The sequence below is a fragment of the Notamacropus eugenii genome, chromosome 1 (genome assembly GCF_028372415.1).
Source record: "Notamacropus eugenii isolate mMacEug1 chromosome 1, mMacEug1.pri_v2, whole genome shotgun sequence".
Lineage (NCBI taxonomy): Eukaryota > Metazoa > Chordata > Mammalia > Diprotodontia > Macropodidae > Notamacropus > Notamacropus eugenii.
In genome coordinates this window covers 125,422,179-125,443,420 of record NC_092872.1, presented here as the reverse complement: position 1 = coordinate 125,443,420, position 21,242 = coordinate 125,422,179, and the positions used below count along the sequence as shown (strand labels likewise).

The window sequence follows — 21,242 nt, the reverse complement described above, 5'->3', positions numbered from 1 at the left end:
CAAAAATCATCTACCCCACAAAATTGAATATTATCTTTCAAGGGGGAAAATGGATGTTTAATGAAATGGAGGACTTTGAAGCATTTCTAATTAAAAGACCAGAGCTGAATAAAAAATTTTGCCTTCCAAATACAAGACTGGAGCAAAACATAAAATGGTAAAAAAAGAAACAAGAGAAAACACAAAAAAATTCAATAAGGTTAAACTTCATATTTCTATATGCTAATATTTGTAACTCTTAACTTTATTACTATAAGAGCAATTAGAAGGAGTATGTGTAAACAGAGAGTATAGATATAAAGTGACATTGATGGGATCATACTCCAAAAAGCAAAATAAAGGGATGAGAAAGAAAATTGCACTGGAAGAAAGATGAAGGAGATTGAATGGGGTAAATTATCCTACATAAAAGAGCCACAAAAGAGCTTTTATAATACAGGGGAAGGGAGATAGTGGTGGTAGGTAAAGCTTAAACCTTACTCTCATCAAAATTGGCTCAAAGAGGGAATAACATACACACTCAGTTGGATATAGAAATGTATCTTACCCTATAAGGAAGTAAAAAGGGAAAGGGATAATAGAAGTGGGAGAGGGGACTGATAAAAGGGAGGGTATATTGGGGAAAGTCGTGACCCAAAGTAAAACACTTGTGAAGAGGAAAAAGATGGAATAAAAGAGAGAAGGGGATAAAAGTGAAAAATAGCATGGAGGGAAATATAAAATTAGTTATGATAACTATAAATGTGAATGGAATGAACTCAACAATAAAACAGAAAACAGCAGAATGGATTCCCAGAATCCTACAGTAAGCTATTTATAAGTAACACATTTGAAGCAGAAAGACACATACAGGGTAAAGGAAAAGGACATATTTGTACAAAAATATTTTCAGCAGTTTTTTTTGTGGTGACAAAGAGTTTGAAGTTGGAATCCTATCAGTTGAGGAATGGATGAACAACTCGTAGTATATGATTGTAATGGAATATTATTGTGCTATAAGAAATGACAAGCAGGATAATTCCAGAAAAACCTAGACTTACATGAATTGATGCTAAGTGGGGTGAACAGAACCAGGAGAACCAGTTGTATCCAACAACAGCAATATTATTTGATGAAGAATCATGAATGATTTAGCTCTTCTCAGCCATGCAATGATCCAAGATAATTCCAAAGAACTAATGATGAGCATACTATCCACCTCCAGAGAAAGAACTGATATTGAAGGAATACAGACTGAAGCATGCTATTTTTCACTTTCATTTTTTTCTTTTATTTGAGTCTTCTTGTGCAAAATAACTAATACGGAAATGTTTTACATAGTTACACATGTATAACTTATATCTGATTACTTATCATCTCAGGAAGGTGGAATGGGAAGGGAGGAAGGAGGGATTTTAAATAAAAAATTTTTTTTAAATTGGAGAAAAATAAAAGAAGGCTAGTGATTCTGTGAGGCAGAGGCAAATAGGAGTGCATTCCAGACATGGGGGACCTCTTGTTTAAAGTAGTAATAAGAAATGTCATATAAAGAGAGCAGCTAGCAGGCCAGCATGACTGGAATGGAGAGCAAATGAAAAGGAGTTCTGTGAGGAAAGAAGGGAAAGATAAGTGGGAAATCGATTGTGGAAGTCTTCATAAAAGTCAGACTAATGATCTTGTATTTTATCTGAGAAGCAGCAGGAAGCCATTGGAGATTGTTGATTGGAGGGTAAGAGGTCAGGGTGGTGTGAGTGTGTGTGTGTCATAGCTCTGTGTTGTAAAATTATCGGTTTAGAAGCTGATTAACTTTACAGGAATCATCTTTGGAGGTTGATGTGCCTTGGCTTTGGAACGGATAGATTTTTATCAAGAAATCAGCTCTGCTCTAGCTGAGACTTTGGTCTGCATTTCATTTCCCAAGAAAACCCCAGCTTGGTCCCTCCTGAAGAAGCTTGCTTCCCCATTCTGCTCTCCCAGTATACTTTGGAAAGGCAGGCCACTCCAGAGGGTACGGAAGTTTCAACAGTAGTACATGGAGTGGACAGAAGTTGAAACAGAATTAAGGGAGAATTGCTCTTGTGATTTTGGTAACAGTCACATACTCTAAACACAGCCTTTTCCAGAGCTGAAGTATATACAGGAAATGAGAAAGACATGTATTCATTTTTCAGGTGTTCGCGAGGGGGAAAGAAGGACAGCATGGCTTTATTTCTAATACCAGTTTTATTTCCTGCCTTTGATTTGTAAGCGATAAAATCTCATCCACAAATAATGAACCCACATTCCAGTGACTACTATTTTTTCCTGGGCAGGATCCTGGCCTTGATGGTTTATAGCTTTGAAGCTTAATGCCAGAAAAGGAACTACACAGTTTAGCTTAGCTTGCATGTCCTGGATAGGTCAAGACTTAGCTGAGATGTATACTACAAAAACTTGGGACTGCTAACTGGCTAAACTTTTTGGATTTTTGTGAGAAACAGCCTACTTTTTTATTTATCTTCCAAAACAGACTGCAAGAGCCATAATCTGTGCTTCTTCGAATGCTAGTGCCTCTAGGTTTCCTCTAGTAATAACTCAACAGGACTGCTGCGTAACATGATCACATCTGATACTCACAACCACCCTGTGAGATAGATGCTATTATATCCCCATTTTGTAGGTGAGTAAACTGAGACTCAACAAACTTGTTACTTCCTCAGGGTCACACATTTAGTAAGTGTCCAAGGTAAGATTCGAATCCATATCTTCTTAATTCTAAGCCTAACGTTATAGCGTATTTTGTGGGAAAAGAACTGTTTTGTCTTCCATGTGTCTATTACTGGTGCCTTTAAAGTAGCATGTGTTGAATAGTTGTTTGTTCAGTTCCATGTTAAACGTTCAGAGATGTTAACCAGATGGGAGCCTAGCCTAGATGGAATGGAGATTTGAGGAGTAGGGGTGGATAAAGTTTGAAATTTGGTTGCAAGAGGCTAATTTATGGAGGGCTTTCAGAACCACCACAAGTTTGGAATATACCTTAGAACACAGAGGAGTCCCACCCAGAGGTGGCTGACAGGATGAAGGTCGTGCCTTACAGAGATCGTTCTGATGGTGATCAAGAGAGACTTGAGGGAGTGGGTACTGATTAGAACAACACTGCTTTGATACTGTTCTGAACTGGGAAAGTGGCAGTGGCCATGAACAGGAATAGACGGGCAGAAAAGAGAATTTAAAGGTGGAATCTAGAGTGCTCAGTCCCAAAAGGAGAGGGAGGACATAAAAATAGATCCAAGGTTTGGAGAGAGGGAGAATGGCAGAATCAGTGGGTCTCTTTTTTGAGGAGGTGTTATACTGCCAAATTCAAGTTAAAAGCACAGATCACCCTTTTCACTGAACCTCACGAGGAAACTAAAAATGGAGGAAGGGGGGAAAGGAATAAGCATTTATGAAGTAACTATTTGTGCCAGATGCTGAACTACATGCATTTTACAAATATTACTTCTTTAGATCATCATAACAACCCTTCTAGGTAGATGTTGGGTTTTTTATCCTCATTTCACAGGTGAGGAAATAGATGCAAACAGATGTTAAATGACTTGCCCACGGTCACACAGCTACTACATATGTGTCTGTGTCTAGGTTTGAACTCATCTTCCTGACTTCAACCCCAGTGCTCTATCCATTGCTACCCCTAGCTGCCTTGCACTGAGGAATTACCTTGCTTATTTAATAATATGCTGCAGAATAATGAGCTCTTTCAACTTTTAATAAAGTCATAAAAACTCTGACTTTGGGTTTTATCTGGAAAAAAGAACTATGACTTCTTTAATACCATGGAAGAATTGATTTGTAGGGTGGGGCCTGAGCTTGGTGGGAAAAATTCTTTAAAATAATAGCTGGTCCATTCAACAGGTCCATTCCAACATAAGGTTTCTGGCATGAGTATGCTATACTTATAGGATAGAATTTAGAGGTCCTGTGGTAGAGTTTAGGAAACTCTTAACAAAGTATTAGTTTCTGTTCAATGGGTGATGTATTTCTTAGGCAAAGAAATGAGAGAAAGATGTTACCAACTTTCATTTAAAAGTCTCTCTGGGGAAGTACACCATACCTTTCCCATTACTCCTCCCCAATTCTTTCTACCATTATCTCATACTTTTCTCCAAAAAACTGAAAAGGAGGGTTATATGTACTGTGATTATTATGTAAAGATTGGGGTTTTTCCTTAATATATATTCATGGGATCAGACAGTTAGAGGATCTTAGAGATTGTCAAGGTCAACTCCCTCAGATACAAATGAAGAAACTGAGCCCAGTTCCATTTGACATGCTAGTTCCAATGCTGCATTAATTTCTGTGATCACTCACTGAAATTCCTTCGGCTCTCTGCTGCAGAGCATTTTACTGTTTCATTAAAGAGCTAGCCAATCTTATGATCAGTGCCATTAGGATGCTGCTTCCATGCTATATGGCACACTGATCATTTTACATGAACAAATCTGGAATCTCTGCTCTCTTCTTATACTTTCTGAAATGCCTTTCATGGTTTTTGGTACTTCTGTTCCCGTGGTTTGCTTAACACCATTCCAGAGGGTGGACTTCCTCTTCCTAAACACCCAAGTGCACTTCTGTAAGAATCTACCCTTTAAACAACTCCAAAAAGAGGCAGCCAGAAAATGTTCTTGCCAGGAATTTCCTGTCTCAGGAAAGCAAGACACTTTTTATCTTTATATCATTGAGATAGTTAAAAAAGAAAAAATGCAGTTATCAACTCCAGGGCCATAAACAGAAGCTCAGTTGTTGGCAACAACAGTCATACCCTCAACAACTCCACCTTCAAGCCAACATCAGGAGGTAGAGAGAATAAATTTGAACCTGAGCAAGTAGCTTCTCTCCTTTCCACAAAAGGAATTATCTTCATCATGACTTGGGACCTTAAAATTGACCATATGCTTTAGACATGACAGTCATTTGAGGTAGGTTCAATGGCTGTCGCCATCCTGAGGCTCAGAGATGTGACTTGCCTCTATGACTTCTGACTGTGTGACTGTGTGACTTGCCCATGATCACACAAGTGTTAAAATCAGTTTTGCTGACTCCAAATGCAGTGATCTTTCTCTTAGGCTGTAAAACCAGCTTTGGAGGAACTCCCCTGGGAGGAAACAGCACTACTCTAAGAGTTGGAATAAGACCTAATATGATAATAAAAACAAAACAAATTCTGTGGAGTTTTTTGTTGGGGAGGTAGTGGCAGTGGCCTGGTAAATCTTGAGGTCAATTGTCTTTGCTCTAGATACCCTCCTCCCTATAGCTCTGCCCTTTTTCTGAACTCTCTCTTCCCTGTACTAGAATCTTCCATGCCCCACAATGGGCTTCATGGACCAATCCACAATTAAATGCTTGTTGACTGACTGACAATCCCTAAGGCATCCCTGCGTGGGACATTAGAAGTAGAAAATCAAATCACAAGGGACCCTGCCTTCTACTGACCTATCTGGATGCATGAAATGACAACACGTATAGAATAACTAGGAATGGCGAGAACTCAACCTACCAAGTCTTCTTACAGGACTTCTTTCTTTCTGCTACCATGATCTTATACCAGACTTTATTGCAACATCCCTAGTTTTGTCCCTTCCCCTGCCCTGCTTTGGAGATGCCAGAAGATGCCCTGGCTTGGGGGTGGGGGTGGGGGCGCTGATGAATCCCTAGCTGTATCTCTCTTGCTATCTCTGCATCCCCCTCTTTGCTCCCACCTTTGGGTGTCTCCCAATTCACATACAAGTTGACATCACCCCATGATGTCATTAGTCCTCTTTAAAATGAAGGACAAACACTGGGTGCCCTGCCACAACCCTCAGATTTTCCCTTCTGTGAGTTACAACAGACCCAATAAAGCCTAATTGCTTTTAACATCACAACTGGTCTAACTCTCCTGCCAAAGCCTTCTGAATTCCAAGAGCTGCTGTAACAGATGAGGACCCCTGTGCCACATAGTTCTCAATATCCCTTTCTCACTGTGTTATTTTCAGCAAGTTTTTTTTTTAACCTTTTAGTGCCTTGATTTTGTCATCTGTAAAATGGGAATCATAACATCTGCTCTTTCTACTTTCCAGGGTTATTTCATAGCTTTGAGCTGGACAGGACCTCAAAGGTCACATAATCTAAACCCTCTTTTACACACGTGGAAAGAAAAGTCAGAAACGCTAAGTGACTTCTCTAAAACCTCGCCGTTAGTAAGTGGCTGCTCAGCGCGCCTCTGACTGCAGCACAGGATCGATGAAGTTGTCCTTATTCCCTCAACTCTGGACAAAGAGCAGAGACAGTTTTAGAGCTGATTTGGAGGTAATCTTGGAGGAAAGGTGTCTGCCAAAAAGTAGAGTTTGAGCTGAATCTTGAAGGAAGCCAGGACACAGGCATGAGAAGGGAGAACATTCCAGGTACGGCAGACAGTATTTGAAGAAAGTAAGACTAAACCAGACTTTTTTTTTTTAATTTAACTTTTAACATTTATTTTCACAAAATTTTGGGTTACAAATTTTCTCCCCTTTTATCCCCTCCCCCCCCCAAACCCAAGCATTCTAGTTGCCCCGTGACCAATCTGCTCTCTCCTCTATCCTCTCTCCCTGTCCATGTCTCCGTCTTCTCTTTTGTCCTGTAGGGCCAGATAGCTTTCTTGACCCCTTAACCTGTATTTCTTGTTACCCAGTGGTAAGAACATTACATTTGGTCCTAACACTTTGAGTTCCAACTTCTTTACCTCCCTCCCTCTCCACCCCTTCTCCTTGGAAGACAAGCAATTCAATATAGGCCAAATCTGTTTAGTTTTGCAAATGATTTCCATACTAGTTGTGTTGTATAGGACTAACTATATTTCCCTCCCATCCTATCTTGTCCCCCATTACTTCTATTTTCTTATGGTCCTTTCCCTCCCTATGAGTGTCGACCTCGTATTGCATTCTCCTCCCCATGCCCTCCCCTCCATCCTCCCCCCCCACCCTGCTTGTGCCCCTGTCCCCCACTCTCCTGTATTATGAGATAGGTTTTCCTATCAAAATGAGTGTGCATTATATTCTTTCCTTTAGTGGAATGTGATGAGAGTAGACCTCATGTTTTTCTCTTGCCTCCCCTCTTTATCCCACCACTAATAAGTCTTTTGCTTGCCTCTTTTATGAGAGATAATTTGCCCCATATAACTTCTCCCTTTCTCCTCCCAATATTTCTCTCTCACTGTTTGATTTCATTTTTTTTTTAAGATATGATCCCATCCTCTTCAATTCACTCTGTGCACTCTGTCTCTATGTATGTGTGCGTGTGTGCATGTGTGTGTGTGTGTACTCCCACCCAGTACCCAGATACTGAAATGTTTCAAGAGTTACAAATATTGTCTTTCCATGTAGGAATGTAAACAGTTCAACTTTAGTAAGTCCCTTATGACTTCTCTTTGCTGTTCACCTTTTCATGGTTCTCTTCATTCTTGTGTTAGAAAGTCAAATTTTCTTTCTAGCTCTGGTCTTTTCATCAGGAAAATTTGAAAATCCTCTATTTCATTGAAAGACCATTTTTTCTCCTGAAGTATTATACTCAGTTTTGCTGGGTAGGTGATTCTTGGTTTTAGTCCTAGTTCCTTTGACTTCTGGAATATCCTATTCCATTCCCTTCGATCCCTTAATGTAGAGGGAGCTAGATCTTGTGTTATCCTGATTGTATTTCCACAATACTTGAATTGTTTCTTTCTAGCTGCTTGCAATATTTTCTCTTTCACCTGGGAATTCTGTAATTTGGCCACAATGCTCCTAGGAGTTTCTATTTTTGGATCTCTTTCATGCGGTGTTCTGCGGATTCCTTGAATATTTATTTTGCCCTCTGGTTCTAGAATCTCAGGGCAGTTTTCCTTGATAATTTCATGGAAGATGATGTCTAGGCTCTTCTTTTGATCATGGTTTTCAGGTAGTCCCAGAATTTTTACATTGTCTCTCCTGATTCTATTTTCCAGGTCAGTTGTTTTTCCAATAAGATATTTCACATTATCTTCCATTTTTCGAATCTGCACGCTATGTTCTGTAATATCTGTCTTTCTCATAAAGTCCTTAGCATCCATCTGTACCATTCCAGTTTTGAAAGATCTATTTTCTTCAGTGAGCTTTTGCATCTCCTTTTCCATTTGGCTAATTCTGCTTTTGAAAGCATTCTTCTCCTCTTTGGCCCCTTGCACCTCCCTTGCCAACTGAGTTAGGCTAGTTCTCAAGGTGCCAATTTCTTCAAGATTTTTTTGGTTCTCCTTTAGCAGGGAGCTGATCTGCTTTTCATGCTTCTCCTTCATCCCTCTCATTTCTCTTCCCAGTCTTTCCTCCACCTCTCTAACTTGATTTTCAAAATTCCTCTTGAGCTCTTCCATGGCCCGAGCCCATTGGGTGGGCTGGGACACAGAATCCTCGATTTCTGTGTCTTTGCCTGATGGCAAGCATTGTTCCTCCCCATCAGAAAGGAAGGGAGGAAGTGTCTTTTCTCCTAGAAAGTACCCTTCAATAGTTTTATCTCTTTTCCCTTTTCTTGGCATTCTCCCCAGCCAGTGGCTTGACCTTTGAATATTCTCCTCACACCCACCTCGCCTCCTGGTCCTTCCAGCCAGCGTTTGGGAACTGAGATTCAAATGCTGCTTCCCGCCTTAGGATTTTTGGCGGGGGCAGGGCTGCTATTCAGTGTGAGAATTAAGTTCAGGTGGTCAGGGGCAGGGCCACCTCTCTGGCTCAGTTCCCTCTGGGGGTTTATGCACAGACCTTCCACAAATGATCCAGGCTCCCGCCCGTTTGGGGAGCCCCTGTCTGCAGCCGCCTCTCAGCTTCTATCTCCTGGGGGGGCCTGAGCCATGGGGGCACCCCACTCCCCTCTCGACCCGCCAAAGACACTCTCTCACCAACCCTCGTCAGTCACCTGTTGGTGGGGGGGCTTGTGCCGCCGCTGGAGATCCCGTCTCTGGAGCCTTCTCGGATCTGTACCTCTTGGAGCCGCGGCCACCGTCGCCGCCGCAGGTCCGGGCTGGGCTCCGAATCTGCAGCGTGACAGACCTTTTGCGAGAGGTTGCAGGTCCCTCTGTGGGTGGAGGGACCCGCGTGGCCGCTGGAGATCCCGTCCCTGTAGCCCGCTCAGATCTTTTCCTCACAGTGTCGCTGCCGCGGCAGGGCTGCCCTCTGCTCCCCGTCCCGGTGCCCAGTCCACGGCTTGAAGGAACCCCCGCGAGTGGTTTGGAGGTCTCTCTGGAACAGAAATCTCCCTCGCTCCAATATTCCGTGGTCTCTGGGTGCAGAATTCGCCCTGGGTTGGTCCCCTCTAGCCATTCTGTGGTTTGTGGGTTCGGAGCTGTGTGTATGTGTGTCTTTCCACTTCGCCATCTTGGCTCTGCCCCTAAACCAGACTTTTTTAGAGAATGGATCAAGATAAAAAGTAGGGAGGAGTTTCAGAGGATATCTAGTTCAATCCCTTCATAACGTGTGTGAGGAAAGTGTCTCCTAGGAAGACTGAATGATGTATTGGAGGTCACACAAGTAGTCAATGTCAGAGACAGGATTCGAACCCAGTTCCTCTAGATCCATTCCTCTTTTTTTTTAAAATTTGTCACTTTAAAAAATTATTGTATTTTAAATTTGTGGAATAAAGCAAGCATTTCTATAACAGTATAATTTGTAAAGGATAATAGCACATGAAATTGCAAATCTATTATTATGTGCAACTTTCTATTCCTTTTAAATTTAATAAAGTTATCATGTAAATTTCTCTCTCCCTCCCCCCTCTTTCTACTATATCATACTATCTCCCTTCTTGTAATAATATTTTTGTCCCCTTCAAATCGTTTCTCCATTTGAGCCACGAGGATACCTAAGATTGGTGTGGTCTTTTAAAAAATTGGGGGAAAGGATAAGAATTAGACATAATGAAGCAAATGAAATATTTTTAAAACTCTTCTGTATCCTTTACTACATGCTAGCAATGAATGATTTGCTACAGTTTATTAAGTGAGCCTTTCATTCATGCTTGAGTTACAGCCTCTGTCACCTTAGCTGTGTGCCCAATTTATCCTTTATGAATAGTTTTCTTCTCTGCTTTTATAAAATAAAGACCTCATAGCCTACAAGACCTATCAGTTTTGCTTAAGTCTCCGGGCTTCCTGGTCTACCTGATGTTTGTTTGAGGTTTTCTTTTTTTTTCATTCCATTGATTCCCAGTTGTAAATCTGTCCCTCAAACTCTGTTTCCTTTTATCTCTGAAATCCTGTTCCTCTGCACACACACACACACACACACACACACACACACACACACACACACACACACACACACACACACACCCCACTCTCTCCCCCATAATTACCTTGCTTCAGGCCACAAGAGTATGACAATTTTAATGTCTGAGGGCCACCCACCCTCAGGATGTGTTGGGTCTGATACAATGGAGCTGCTATGAGCTTAGGGCTTTGAACACTTCGGAAAAGAGACAGTGTGGGTATAATGAAAAGGAATCTTGAACTAACTCAGATTCTAGCCCCGACAAACTAGATGTTTAATCTCGGACATATCACTTTATATTTCCTGACTTGTTTCCTTACCTATAGAATGAGAGGACTGACCTAGTGAACATTAAGGTCTCTTCCAGTTCTAAAATCCTGTGAATAGGTGATCACCTCTCTAGAAATTGTGAATTTGGATGAACAACACTGACATTCTGTCTATTGAATATGCTATGTTCTATTTCACATCATCCCCTTTTCTGCAATCCTAAGGAGACCCCAGATCATAAAGGCCTACTCCCAGCTCTAATAAAGCCTACCATGCATCCGTGTCTACAACCCAACAAGCTATAACATGCCAATTACTTGATACTCTGGAAATGCCACAAACCAAAAATCAGCTGCAATTTAATTACCATGGAAGATAATCTTTTAAATATATGCTTTAAATTCCATAAAGACTTTTCCCTGCAGGAATGAGAAAGTTTATATGAACTTGGGGGCAGTTTGTTTTCAGTTCCAGAGGATAGAATGTTATCTAATAAACAGCCTAAGAGCCCAGGCCCCAAAGAGCTTTTTAAAGTTTCTTCCTGCCCAGGTGTTACTTGTAATCGATTAACTGCAGATATATTGCTTCAATGAGTTTTTCGTATTTTTCTTTCTCTTCTTGGCTCAAACAGAGCACTTAATCTTGTAATGCTAACATTATAATTATTTTGTATTCTTCAAGCATCCACACAGTAAGGGATTCTGTATGTAATCCAAATGGCATATCTAAGGATTTCTATTCAATGAAAAACAGCATAAAACTATATCAACCCGCAAAGACTTTGAGGTCAGAGTCAAAATTATCCAGGCTTTATAATGCACAAGTCAGGCAGCCTAACCGGACCTAGCAAATCAATCCATTCACAAGTATGTGCCAGGCTCTGTGCTAGATGCTGAAGATTCAAAAATGAAAGAGACAGAGACTGCCCTTAATAAACTTATATTCAGTCAAAGGAGACATATTAAGTATACAAAATACAGGTGTCACCAAAGTCTAAGACCGCATTAAGACACCCTGTCCATACAAAATTAATTCAAGGTAATTTGGGAAAGGAAGCAACTGGGGAGAGGGATCAGGAAGGGCTTTAAGCAGAAGGTATCTGAGCTAAGTTTTGATAGAAACTAGGGAATCTAAGGAAGCAGAGGTGAAGAGAATGAATTCTAGGGAGCAGGGGAGGAGGCTGTACAAGGAAACAGAGATGGGAGATGGAGTGAGAAACAGCAAGTTTGGTTAGAATACAGAGGGCATGAAGGGAAGAACTGTATGATAAGGTTGGAGCCAAGTTGTGAAAGGCTTAACGATGCCAAGCCCAGGAGTTTGCACTGTATCCCAGGGGCGATAGGGGACCACTGATATTGCTTGAAGAGCAGGCTTATGCTTTAAAAAATCACTTTGGCAGCTATGTGGAGGGTGGATGGGAGAGGGGAGAGACTCGAGGCAAGAAGATCTTAACAGCAGTCCAGAAGACAGTTGACCAGTGTCTGAAGTAGAATGCATGTATGGTGAGCAGAGAGAAGGAGTATGGATGTGGACTGTGACAAGACTTGACAATTGATTAGATATGGATGGTGAGTGAGAGTGAAGAGCCAAGGATGACTCTGAGGCTGTGAACGTTCATGAGCAGAAGGACAATGGAGATGAAAGTTCATCATTAACTGGAGCTCCTATGAGACCATTTCACTTTTGTCTCAGTATCTCCAGCAAGGAGCACAGGACTTGGCACACAGTACAGGGAAGGAATGGGAATAAGTTTCTTCTCTTCCTTCCTTCTCTACCTTTCTCCCTTCTTTTCCTTTCTTTCTCCTCTGCCTTTTTTTCTCTTCCATCCTTCCTTCTCTTTTTTTTCCTTCTTTCCTTTCTTTCCCCCCCCCCTCTTTTCTCATGGTACACACCTCAAATGGTAGTTGTGAGAATTAAATGAGATAATAATTGTAAAACATTTAGCATAATGCCTCGCACATAGTTAATGATACATGGGTGTCAGTTATCGTTATCCTCATCACTGTTATTATCATACAGCATCTGCTACGTGACAGGCATTGTGCTAAGTACTTTACAATCAAATACTTCATTTGATCCTTACAACAACCCTTCAAGGTAGGTGCTATTATTATCCCCACTTTATATGTGGGGAAATTGAGATAGAGAAATTAAGTGACTTATCCAGGATCACATAATTATTAAGTATCTGAGGCTGGATTTGAACTCAAGTCTTTCTGACTCCAAATTCAGCACTCTATGCCTTGTGCTACCTAGCTGCCTCTAGGAGATCGATTATTATAGTAGATATTTTATTATGGAGGTAGCACACAGTTATCTCAGAAAGAATATTAGACTTAGCATCAGATGACCTGGACTCATTTCTTTTCTCTGCCTTTTATCGCCTGTGTGACCTTGGGAAATTCAATTAAATTTTATGAGCTTTAGTTCCTCATCTGTAAAATGGGGACAGTACACAGGGTTATAGAGAGGACGGAATGAAATAATGTGTGTAAAGTGCACTGTAATCGTAAAGTACATGTCAATGTCAGTTGTCAGTAGTGACTGGGGAGATTTCTGCATATTCTGCCCTTGAATAAACAACATTAAAAAACAATATAAAAAGTCAGCAGCTCTGGTTTTCGAATGAGCAGGTATCAGAGTCTATGTGACCAAGGTTCCCTAGGTGTTTCTGGCTTCCTCCTGTGCCCATCCTGCTAAACGCGAACAGTAAGTGGATATCGCCTAATAGAAAGGTAAGAGGTTGAGAGCCGTTGTTTTTTGAAGAATTTTCTCACTGCTTTCTTGTTGCAGATGAGAAAAGAGCAGTCCTCTTGAAAGAAAAACTGGAAGATAGTGATCAAAGTATGTCTGCTTTAATTCTTCTTCCTAGGCGAAGGAGAGAAAGCCTGGTCAAAGTCCTTCCCCTCCTGCGGAGGAATGCTGCAGTCTCCCATAGATTTTGACAGTGACAACCTTCAATATGATTCTTCCCTCTCACCATTAGTATTAGAGGGTTACAACATGTCTTCTAACGAGCAGTTTATTCTGACTAATAATGGACATTCAGGTAAGTTGGAAACCTGAGGAAAAGTTCATTCTCCTCATTTGGTAATATGGTAGGCTCTGCTATAGGAACTGATTTAGCAAAGACCTATGTGGACTCTCTGCCCAAGAAAGAATGATTTATCATCATGGGCATTTCCTCAAGGACATGCTGGCCTCTTCCTTGCCCTTCCAACACACACACACACACACACATACACACACACACACACACACACACACACACACACACACACACACACACACACAAACAAAGTGGAACTTTCCAGAACCAGTTCTACCATGGAGTCACACAGTCTAGGACTGGTTGAACTTCTAGCAATGAGGGGAAGAACACAGAGTAAGACAAACTGAAATACTTTAAGAGTAAAAATTATCTAACAGTATATGCTCCTTCAGTGGTAGAGTGCCCAGCCTGAAGTTAGGAAGACTCATGTTTCTGAGTTCAAATCTGACCTCAGACACTACTGGCTGTGTGACCCTAGGCAAGTCACTAAAGCCTGCTTGCTTTAGTTTCCTCCTCTGTAAAATGAGCTAGAAAAGGAAATGGCAAACCTCTCTCTGCCAAGAAAACCCAAATGGGGTCATGAAGAGTTAGACACGCCCGAAAGGGCCAAGCCACAACAACCATACATACTAGGATCTTAAAGGCTGAAAACCAAGTCCTATGGCAAAGTTGTCCCCTCAACAGACCACAGCTTCAGAATCTAATCTCCTAGTACTGTCAGCAAAGTAACATGGTTTCTCCTTGGCCATAAGGTTTTTTTAAAAAAAAATTAACTATCAGTGTATCATTGGGTAGTGGGTAGGGTTAGGGTTTTGTATGGAAGCAGTGGTTGGCATGTATAGGTTAAAGGTTGGCAGTTCTGCACTTATTTTGCCTTTTATCCTCATCTTATACACAGAGTTGGAGGTGTAACATAAAGAGTTGGACCCTGGGGCAGATGGCTACCAATCACTGAGCGCTCAGCCCTTACTTTGGGTTGGATCATGTGATCTCTCAATGTCTCTTCTGATTCTAGATCTATGATCCTTTGAAATCCCAGGGGTCCATAAAACTTATCCAGTACAGTTAGGACCTAGCAATTCAAATCTGGGAGCTATGCTGTCATTCTAAGCCCAGAACCACAACCCTATTTCTTTTTATTTTTTAGCACATAGGGCTCAAATGATGTGCTCAGGGTTCCATCTTCCCCAGAACCTCAGTCGTTAGTCTAATCAGTCAAAGTATGTTGGGATTTGTTGTAACTGACTTCCATGTAGTTGCCACCACCCCTCCCCATTCTTCCCTCCTTCCCTCCTCCTTCAAGTGCTCCTCCCGGATGTCCATGTTGTTGTATTTGTGGTGACTTTGTTTTGTTCAACAGAGGTGTGACTGTCCCACATCTCTACCAGCTTTGTTGCTTTTAACAAATGGTGTTTAAAAGATGAGCATGGGTCTCCTACTGCTTTCAGTTAGAATCTCACCAAGAACTACGCTTTTATTGCAGAATGTCTTTGGGAAAATGCCTAGTGTAGAGCATTCTTACGCCCTGGTTATACCGGTAACAGCAGCAGTAACAAGAGAGAGGCTTCTACATCTCAGCCACCCAGCTTAGATGGCTTACTGACACCAGGTCTTGGCTCCTACTGACAACCTGAGATGCTTAATGATACTAATGGTTAATTAACCAGATACCTAATTGAGTGTATATTATTTTACCGAGGTGCTAAACACATAGAATAATAAACCTTTTCGAATTCTCCTGTGAAGTAGGTTCATCACCATTACATGCATTTTACAAATGAGAAAATTCAGATCCTGAGGGTTCAACAGAGTTTGGCAATCCTACAGAGTAAGAAGCAGCCAAGGACTCTGATTCCCAATCACTTCTATCTCTGCTTATCTGGATCTCTGAGTTTTCTCATCTCGTTAGTTCCCTGCATTGATACTAATGAATTTGCTGCTTTTTTTCTCACAGTGAAATTAGGTCTGCCTCCAAATATGTACATTAAAGGCCTGGGTCCCAGATATACAGCTACACAGCTTCACCTGCACTGGGGCAATCAGAACAATCCCCATGGCTCTGAGCACACGGTTGATGGGAAACATTTTGCGGCTGAGGTAAGTGGAGTGGGGGGCAAGGCTGAGGCCATCGCTCAGGTTGTCGCTGATGCTGGTCTGGAGCTTCATCTGGCCTCTGATGGGCACATGCTTAAGTGGCTAAGTCACTTCCAATGTTAGTCATTGAGCCCTGTACTGCCTATTTATGTGAATGATAAGTGGAAGGTCCTGAGCCCCAGCAATCTCGCTACAGCTGACGGGCTGGAAGTAGATGGAAATTCATGCCATTTCTCCCTTCCCCATCCCCAGTGAAGCTAAAATACCCTAGTGAATATGCTGGAAGCCTGTCCTGATTCCTTCATATGACTAATTAAAAATCAGGTTAGGATGAAAGGAGAATACACTATCATACAGATAAAGCATTAGTTTCTCTTCATTTTAATTACTTTGAGCTACATTTACTAGTTAAATAAATTATTCAGGGTGAATGCTTCGTGGAGGTTTGTGATTTGCCCATTTCCAGCAGGACAATAGAGACATGCTACAGCCTTTCAAGATGCCCAGATAGGGTGGGACTACTTCAGAGAATGTGGAGGCAGGTCATCCACATTTTATTATCTCCATCTCAAAGATGAGGATATAGCGGGCAGAGAGATAGAGCAACTTGATCACGGGCACCACATCTAGTAATTATTAGATCCCACTATCCAGGGTCAACTAGCATTTACTAAGCACCTACTATGTGCAGGGCACTGTGCAAAGAAAGGCAAAAAAACCAAACCAAAACAGTCCCTGCCCTCGAGGAACTTATAATCTAATGAGGTGCTCTTTCTACCACTTCCTACTGTCCCTCCAAACTCAGAAGCCCTGAATTCAAATCTCACCTTTGCCACTTACTACTTGTGTTGTCTTGAGCAGTCTCCTTGAGTCTCAGTATCCTTATGTAAAATAAGGGACTTGGAACCAGATGACTTCTACGGGACCTTCCAGTTCAAATCTATAATGATCCATTGAAAATGGCAATGAACTCCTTCTGATATCATCACATTAGACACTAATAAGTCCCCATAACCTCTACATTCCACAATTCGATAGCATCCTGAAAATTAGCCTCCCTTCCCAGCAAGAGCCCGTTATAATTATACCAGCCCTGCTCAGGAGTGTGCTGTCACCCGTTATTTTTTGGAGCCTTTAAGTGAGGTACAATGGGAAAATGGGATGAGGTGAGCCCCACCTCTGTTTTTCTCTCTAATTCCTACTTTATCACCACAGACTCTTAGAAGATAATAATGAACAGTATTAGAATATCGAAGGGAAAAACACAAAACTCCCTTAAATTTTGGTAGAGGGTGTCATGTTTTCTGCTTACAGATCTGCTGAGAGCTGGCTTCGAGTTCTAACATCCCACCCTGTGTTATGTCATGCTGTGTAACCCTGGTGTGCAAATCCACAATGTCAACTGAGAATGGAAGGAGGGGCAGAGTATTATTCTTTTAGCGACAACTGTGTAATTTTTGGCTTTTGACTCCACTTTTTAGTTCCTTCCAGGCAGAACACAGAGCAACGGTTGTGAATGTTTATAGTGCAATACAAGGGATAAATACCACAGATCAGGCAATGGATTCTACAGTGAATAATTACATGTCGATTCTCCACTATGCATAACCGCGAAATGGTTTCATGTCTCAGGCTAATTATAGGTCTACTTACAAGGAAGGTGGGGTATAATTCTGGACCTGATATATGACGGTACTATTAGAAGCTCCCACATTTTCATGCCCCTTTCTGAATCTCATACACTGCAATTATTGCCGGCTAATTGTTGAGTGGAGACTTCCCTTCCTCAGGGGAGTATAAGGAAGCTAGGGTATAGGGAGGAATTAGGATTTAGGCATTTGCAGATCATTTTAGTTGCTTTTCTTTCTGCTATGAAGGCTCAAGTTATATCTATCTTATATCTATGTGTGTATATATGTGCTTGCATGTGTGTGCGCGCACTTGTGTGTGTGTGTGCGTGTGTGTGTGTACACACGATAGGAACATTACTGGCTTTGGAGTCAGGAGAACTAGGCTCAAATCCTGGATGGGACACTCACTAGCCAAGTGCCAAGTGACCCCGAGCAGTTATTTTCTCCATGGTGAAGTTTTCCTTATATGTAAAATGAAGGTAATGATTCATATGCTACCTTCCCTTATAAGTTTGTTGTAAGACACTACTTAAAAAAATTTTTTTTAAGTAAAAAATTTAATTGGGTTTAGAGCTGAGACCTTGTGACAGCTTAGCATAACAAACACAGGGATTCTTAGTCAGCTTTCCAAGTGGAAAACAAGTCTCAAAAATACTTAATTTTAACTAAATTAAATGCCAAGTTGTCTTTCATGACAAGGATTATCTTTTTAAAAATTTCTTTAAAAAGGCTCAAAAATCAAACTTGATAAAATGTGGCTAGAGAACCTCAAGTGTCCTTGTAATTCCGACATCTTAAGGCACAGAAGGGGTTAAGTTATGCTCTATTTCATCCCTTTGTCCCTCAATTGTTGTTTCAGGAAAGGTCATTTTGATGATATGGAATTAAAGAGTATATTTTATCCCTGAGATGATTTAGAAAACTACCTCGGTCCAGAAATTAGGTAGCTTTTTGTGTGACCAAAAAATGACAAGTAAACCACTAAGTAAGGATTGCAAGATTTTATTCTGTGTTAACCAGAAAGACAGATTTATATCGAAACAGGAACTTAACAGAATAAAAGCCTGCTCTGTTTAACTTGCCCAGTTATAAGCTTTATTTTTTTTGGAAGCTTATGATTAGATTAATAAAACTGAGTATTGGGAAAGACACCATAGGAACACCACCACTAGGACACTGGGAGATGGGCAAATGGTGTAAATGATATATATCACCTAGAACATTTTCTGGAAGAAGCTCTTGGGTCATGACCCACAGCTTAAGAAGTACTGAAGGGGTCAAGAATGGAAAAATTGTAAGAAGACCTGCTCTAAAGTATTAGATATAATCTGCATTGTACAGTACCAAATATGCTTCCTGTTTTATATGTATGTGTGTATGTATACTTTTATATGGTATATGCTTTATCCATATGTACACACGTGTATATGTTTTGTATATCTATATGCATACATACACACATATGTATGTATACACATACATATATATTATTATGTGGACAGTTATTTGCGTTTTGCGTCCCCCATCAGACAGTGTGCTCCTTAAGAACAGGAACTCTTTCTGACTTTCTTTGTGTTTCTAGCACCTAGCACAGGACCTGGCACAGAGTAGAGGCTTAATAGTATTTGCTGAATTGGCTGACTAACCTTAAAGGACTCTACAAATGTGAGTTTTTCTTTATGGCAATTCCTTAAGAGAAAACCTAATCTTCACGATTAAATTCAAATGAAGATTATTTCTAAAATTAAAAACTCTTGATGCCTGTAGCAGATTTGCACATAAGCTATAGATCTTATCTAAATACCATTAATATTAAATTGTAGGCTTGCTAAGCCTCCTGTGAAAGGACATAGAACCCAAGACGAACCAGAGCAGAATCTCAATTAAAAAAAAATCAGGAAGTAAGCCTAATGAAGGAATCAAACCCACATAAATTTAATATTATTTGTTTACCTTTTCTTTTTAGTTTTAACAAGATTTTCTTGTCTTATTTTATTTTCATGGACCTCTGTAGTAATATTCAACCCAGCGTGTAGTTTGCCGCAGACAGAAGCTTGTGTCTCTTAGCCCAGTGAACCAAAGCAGTCAGAATTCTGTTTTGTCAAATCAAGAGAAAACAGGGCTGAGCTGGTCGGGCTTTGCCACAGGCTCGGTCCTTCCCAGGGAGGTAGTTGGGGTGAAAAACTCCTAGGCCAAGCAGAAAACCACTTTTCTCTTGAGTAGTTGAACGCATAGAGAAAAGTTAATTCAGGCCATATAGATATAGATATATACATATATATGTATGTGTATATATATATATATGTATATACAAACATACACATTAAATTTAGGGAAGATGAGGCCAAATGTTCTCAAAGACCTATAGACTATTAGAGCTAGAAGGTATCTGAGGGATCTTTTACTCCAACCTTTTTCTAATAATAATAATAGCCAACACTTATAGAGCACCTTAAAGTTTGCAAAGCGCTTTACATATGCTATCTCATTTAATCTTCAACACAATTTTGTGAGATGAGTGCTATGATTACAGCTATCTTATTATATAGGTATGTATATTATATTAATTAGATAGCAACATATTTTGTTAACGTAGCTATTAATACATGTTATGTAACTATATTATCACTATATCATTACGGCCATTTAACAGATGAGGAAACCGAGGTCAGTCCGTCAAGAAGCATTAATTAAACAGTTACATGCTATAGGCCAGGCACTGTGCTAAATGCTTAAGACACACAGAAAGGCAAGACACTGGCTGCTCTCAAGGGGCTCCTCATCTAGTGGGAGAGACAAACATGTAAACAACTCGGTGCAAAGAAGATATATAAGCATAAACTAGAGGAAATGTGGGAATTAAAGGGAATTGTTAATGGAGAGGATCACATAGCTAATAAGTGGTAGGATTCAGACTCAGGTCTTCCTGACTCCAACAATGATATTCACTATACCACCTAGCTCTTTCATGTTCTATTTATCCAGTTTTAAAATTTAAAACAAGAAACATTATATTTACTGAATATAACCTTTACATACACGTTAAATTAGAGTCAGTTATGGTGAGAAACAGAGGAGAAAGGGTGGTAGGGAAATAAAGAGATAAACACTTTCAGTGTTTATCAAAACCTCAACAGACAAATATCTAAATAAATTTACTAATAGTAATTTTTGTGGAAAATCATCATGATAATTATGAATAAAATACAGCCACAAAAAGGGTAAAATTCTTAGAATATGTTATTAAAAATATCTTTTGCTCATTTTGTAAGGAAAATATTTTTCTCCACTGGAAATTACAGCATGTTATATTTCATTTTATAGAGAAAAAATACCTTCCTCATGGACTAATGTTCTGTTTCTGTGGTATTTTAGAATATTGTTGATAAAGACTTTCAATTTCTTTTAAAACTATGTTTTCATAGCTTACAGGCAAAATACTGGCTTTGTAGGTTAAATGAAAATAAGCTGGTGGTTGGAGACTTCTCATCTCAGCCCTTGAGCATTTCTAAGGGGACTACATAATAACTAGGACCTTGCCAAGGGATCAAGAATCCCTGGTTGTAGCCTGAAGAAAGAAATGGAATTTCTTTAAAATAGTTTAGCTTTTCCTTGACTTCTTACAGGAATGAGAGTTGTGTATTCCTTTGACACTGATATGGGGGCCTTTTGTCTCTGCTGTAGTTACATATTGTCCACTATAACTCGGACAGATACCCCGATGCGTCCACAGCCAGGGACAAATCAGAAGGACTGGCTGTTCTGGGTGTTCTTCTTGAGGTAAGCAGGTCACTGGTCCACCTCCCCCTTCATCTTTTGGTTTAAAGGGTTTCCAAATATGATTTCAAATATGTACCAGAGTTGCAATTTGGCAGTTTTGACCCTGAACTCATACCTCAAAGGTTCCGTTGGCTGTGTTCTGTGTTCTTCACATAAAAATAAGGCTTGTGTCTC

General features: G+C 40.4%; 1 protein-coding gene across 8 annotated transcripts in view; it reads left to right on the top strand.

Annotated features, from left to right (window-relative positions):
* Positions 1-21,242, top strand: part of CA12 (carbonic anhydrase 12) — a 250,157-nt gene that overhangs the window by 208,873 nt on the left and 20,042 nt on the right. For 7 of the 8 annotated variants that reach the window (XM_072613395.1, XM_072613374.1, XM_072613358.1 and 4 more), the window contains 3 exons: positions 13,384-13,560; positions 15,518-15,660; positions 20,973-21,068. In XM_072613395.1, coding sequence (XP_072469496.1) covers positions 13,431-13,560; positions 15,518-15,660; positions 20,973-21,068 — 369 coding nt within the window. In that variant the 5' untranslated portion in view covers positions 13,384-13,430. Of the gene's footprint in view, positions 1-654; positions 2,639-13,383; positions 13,561-15,517; positions 15,661-20,972; positions 21,069-21,242 lie in introns of those variants that run through there. The other variant, XM_072613388.1, reaches the window with a different exon arrangement.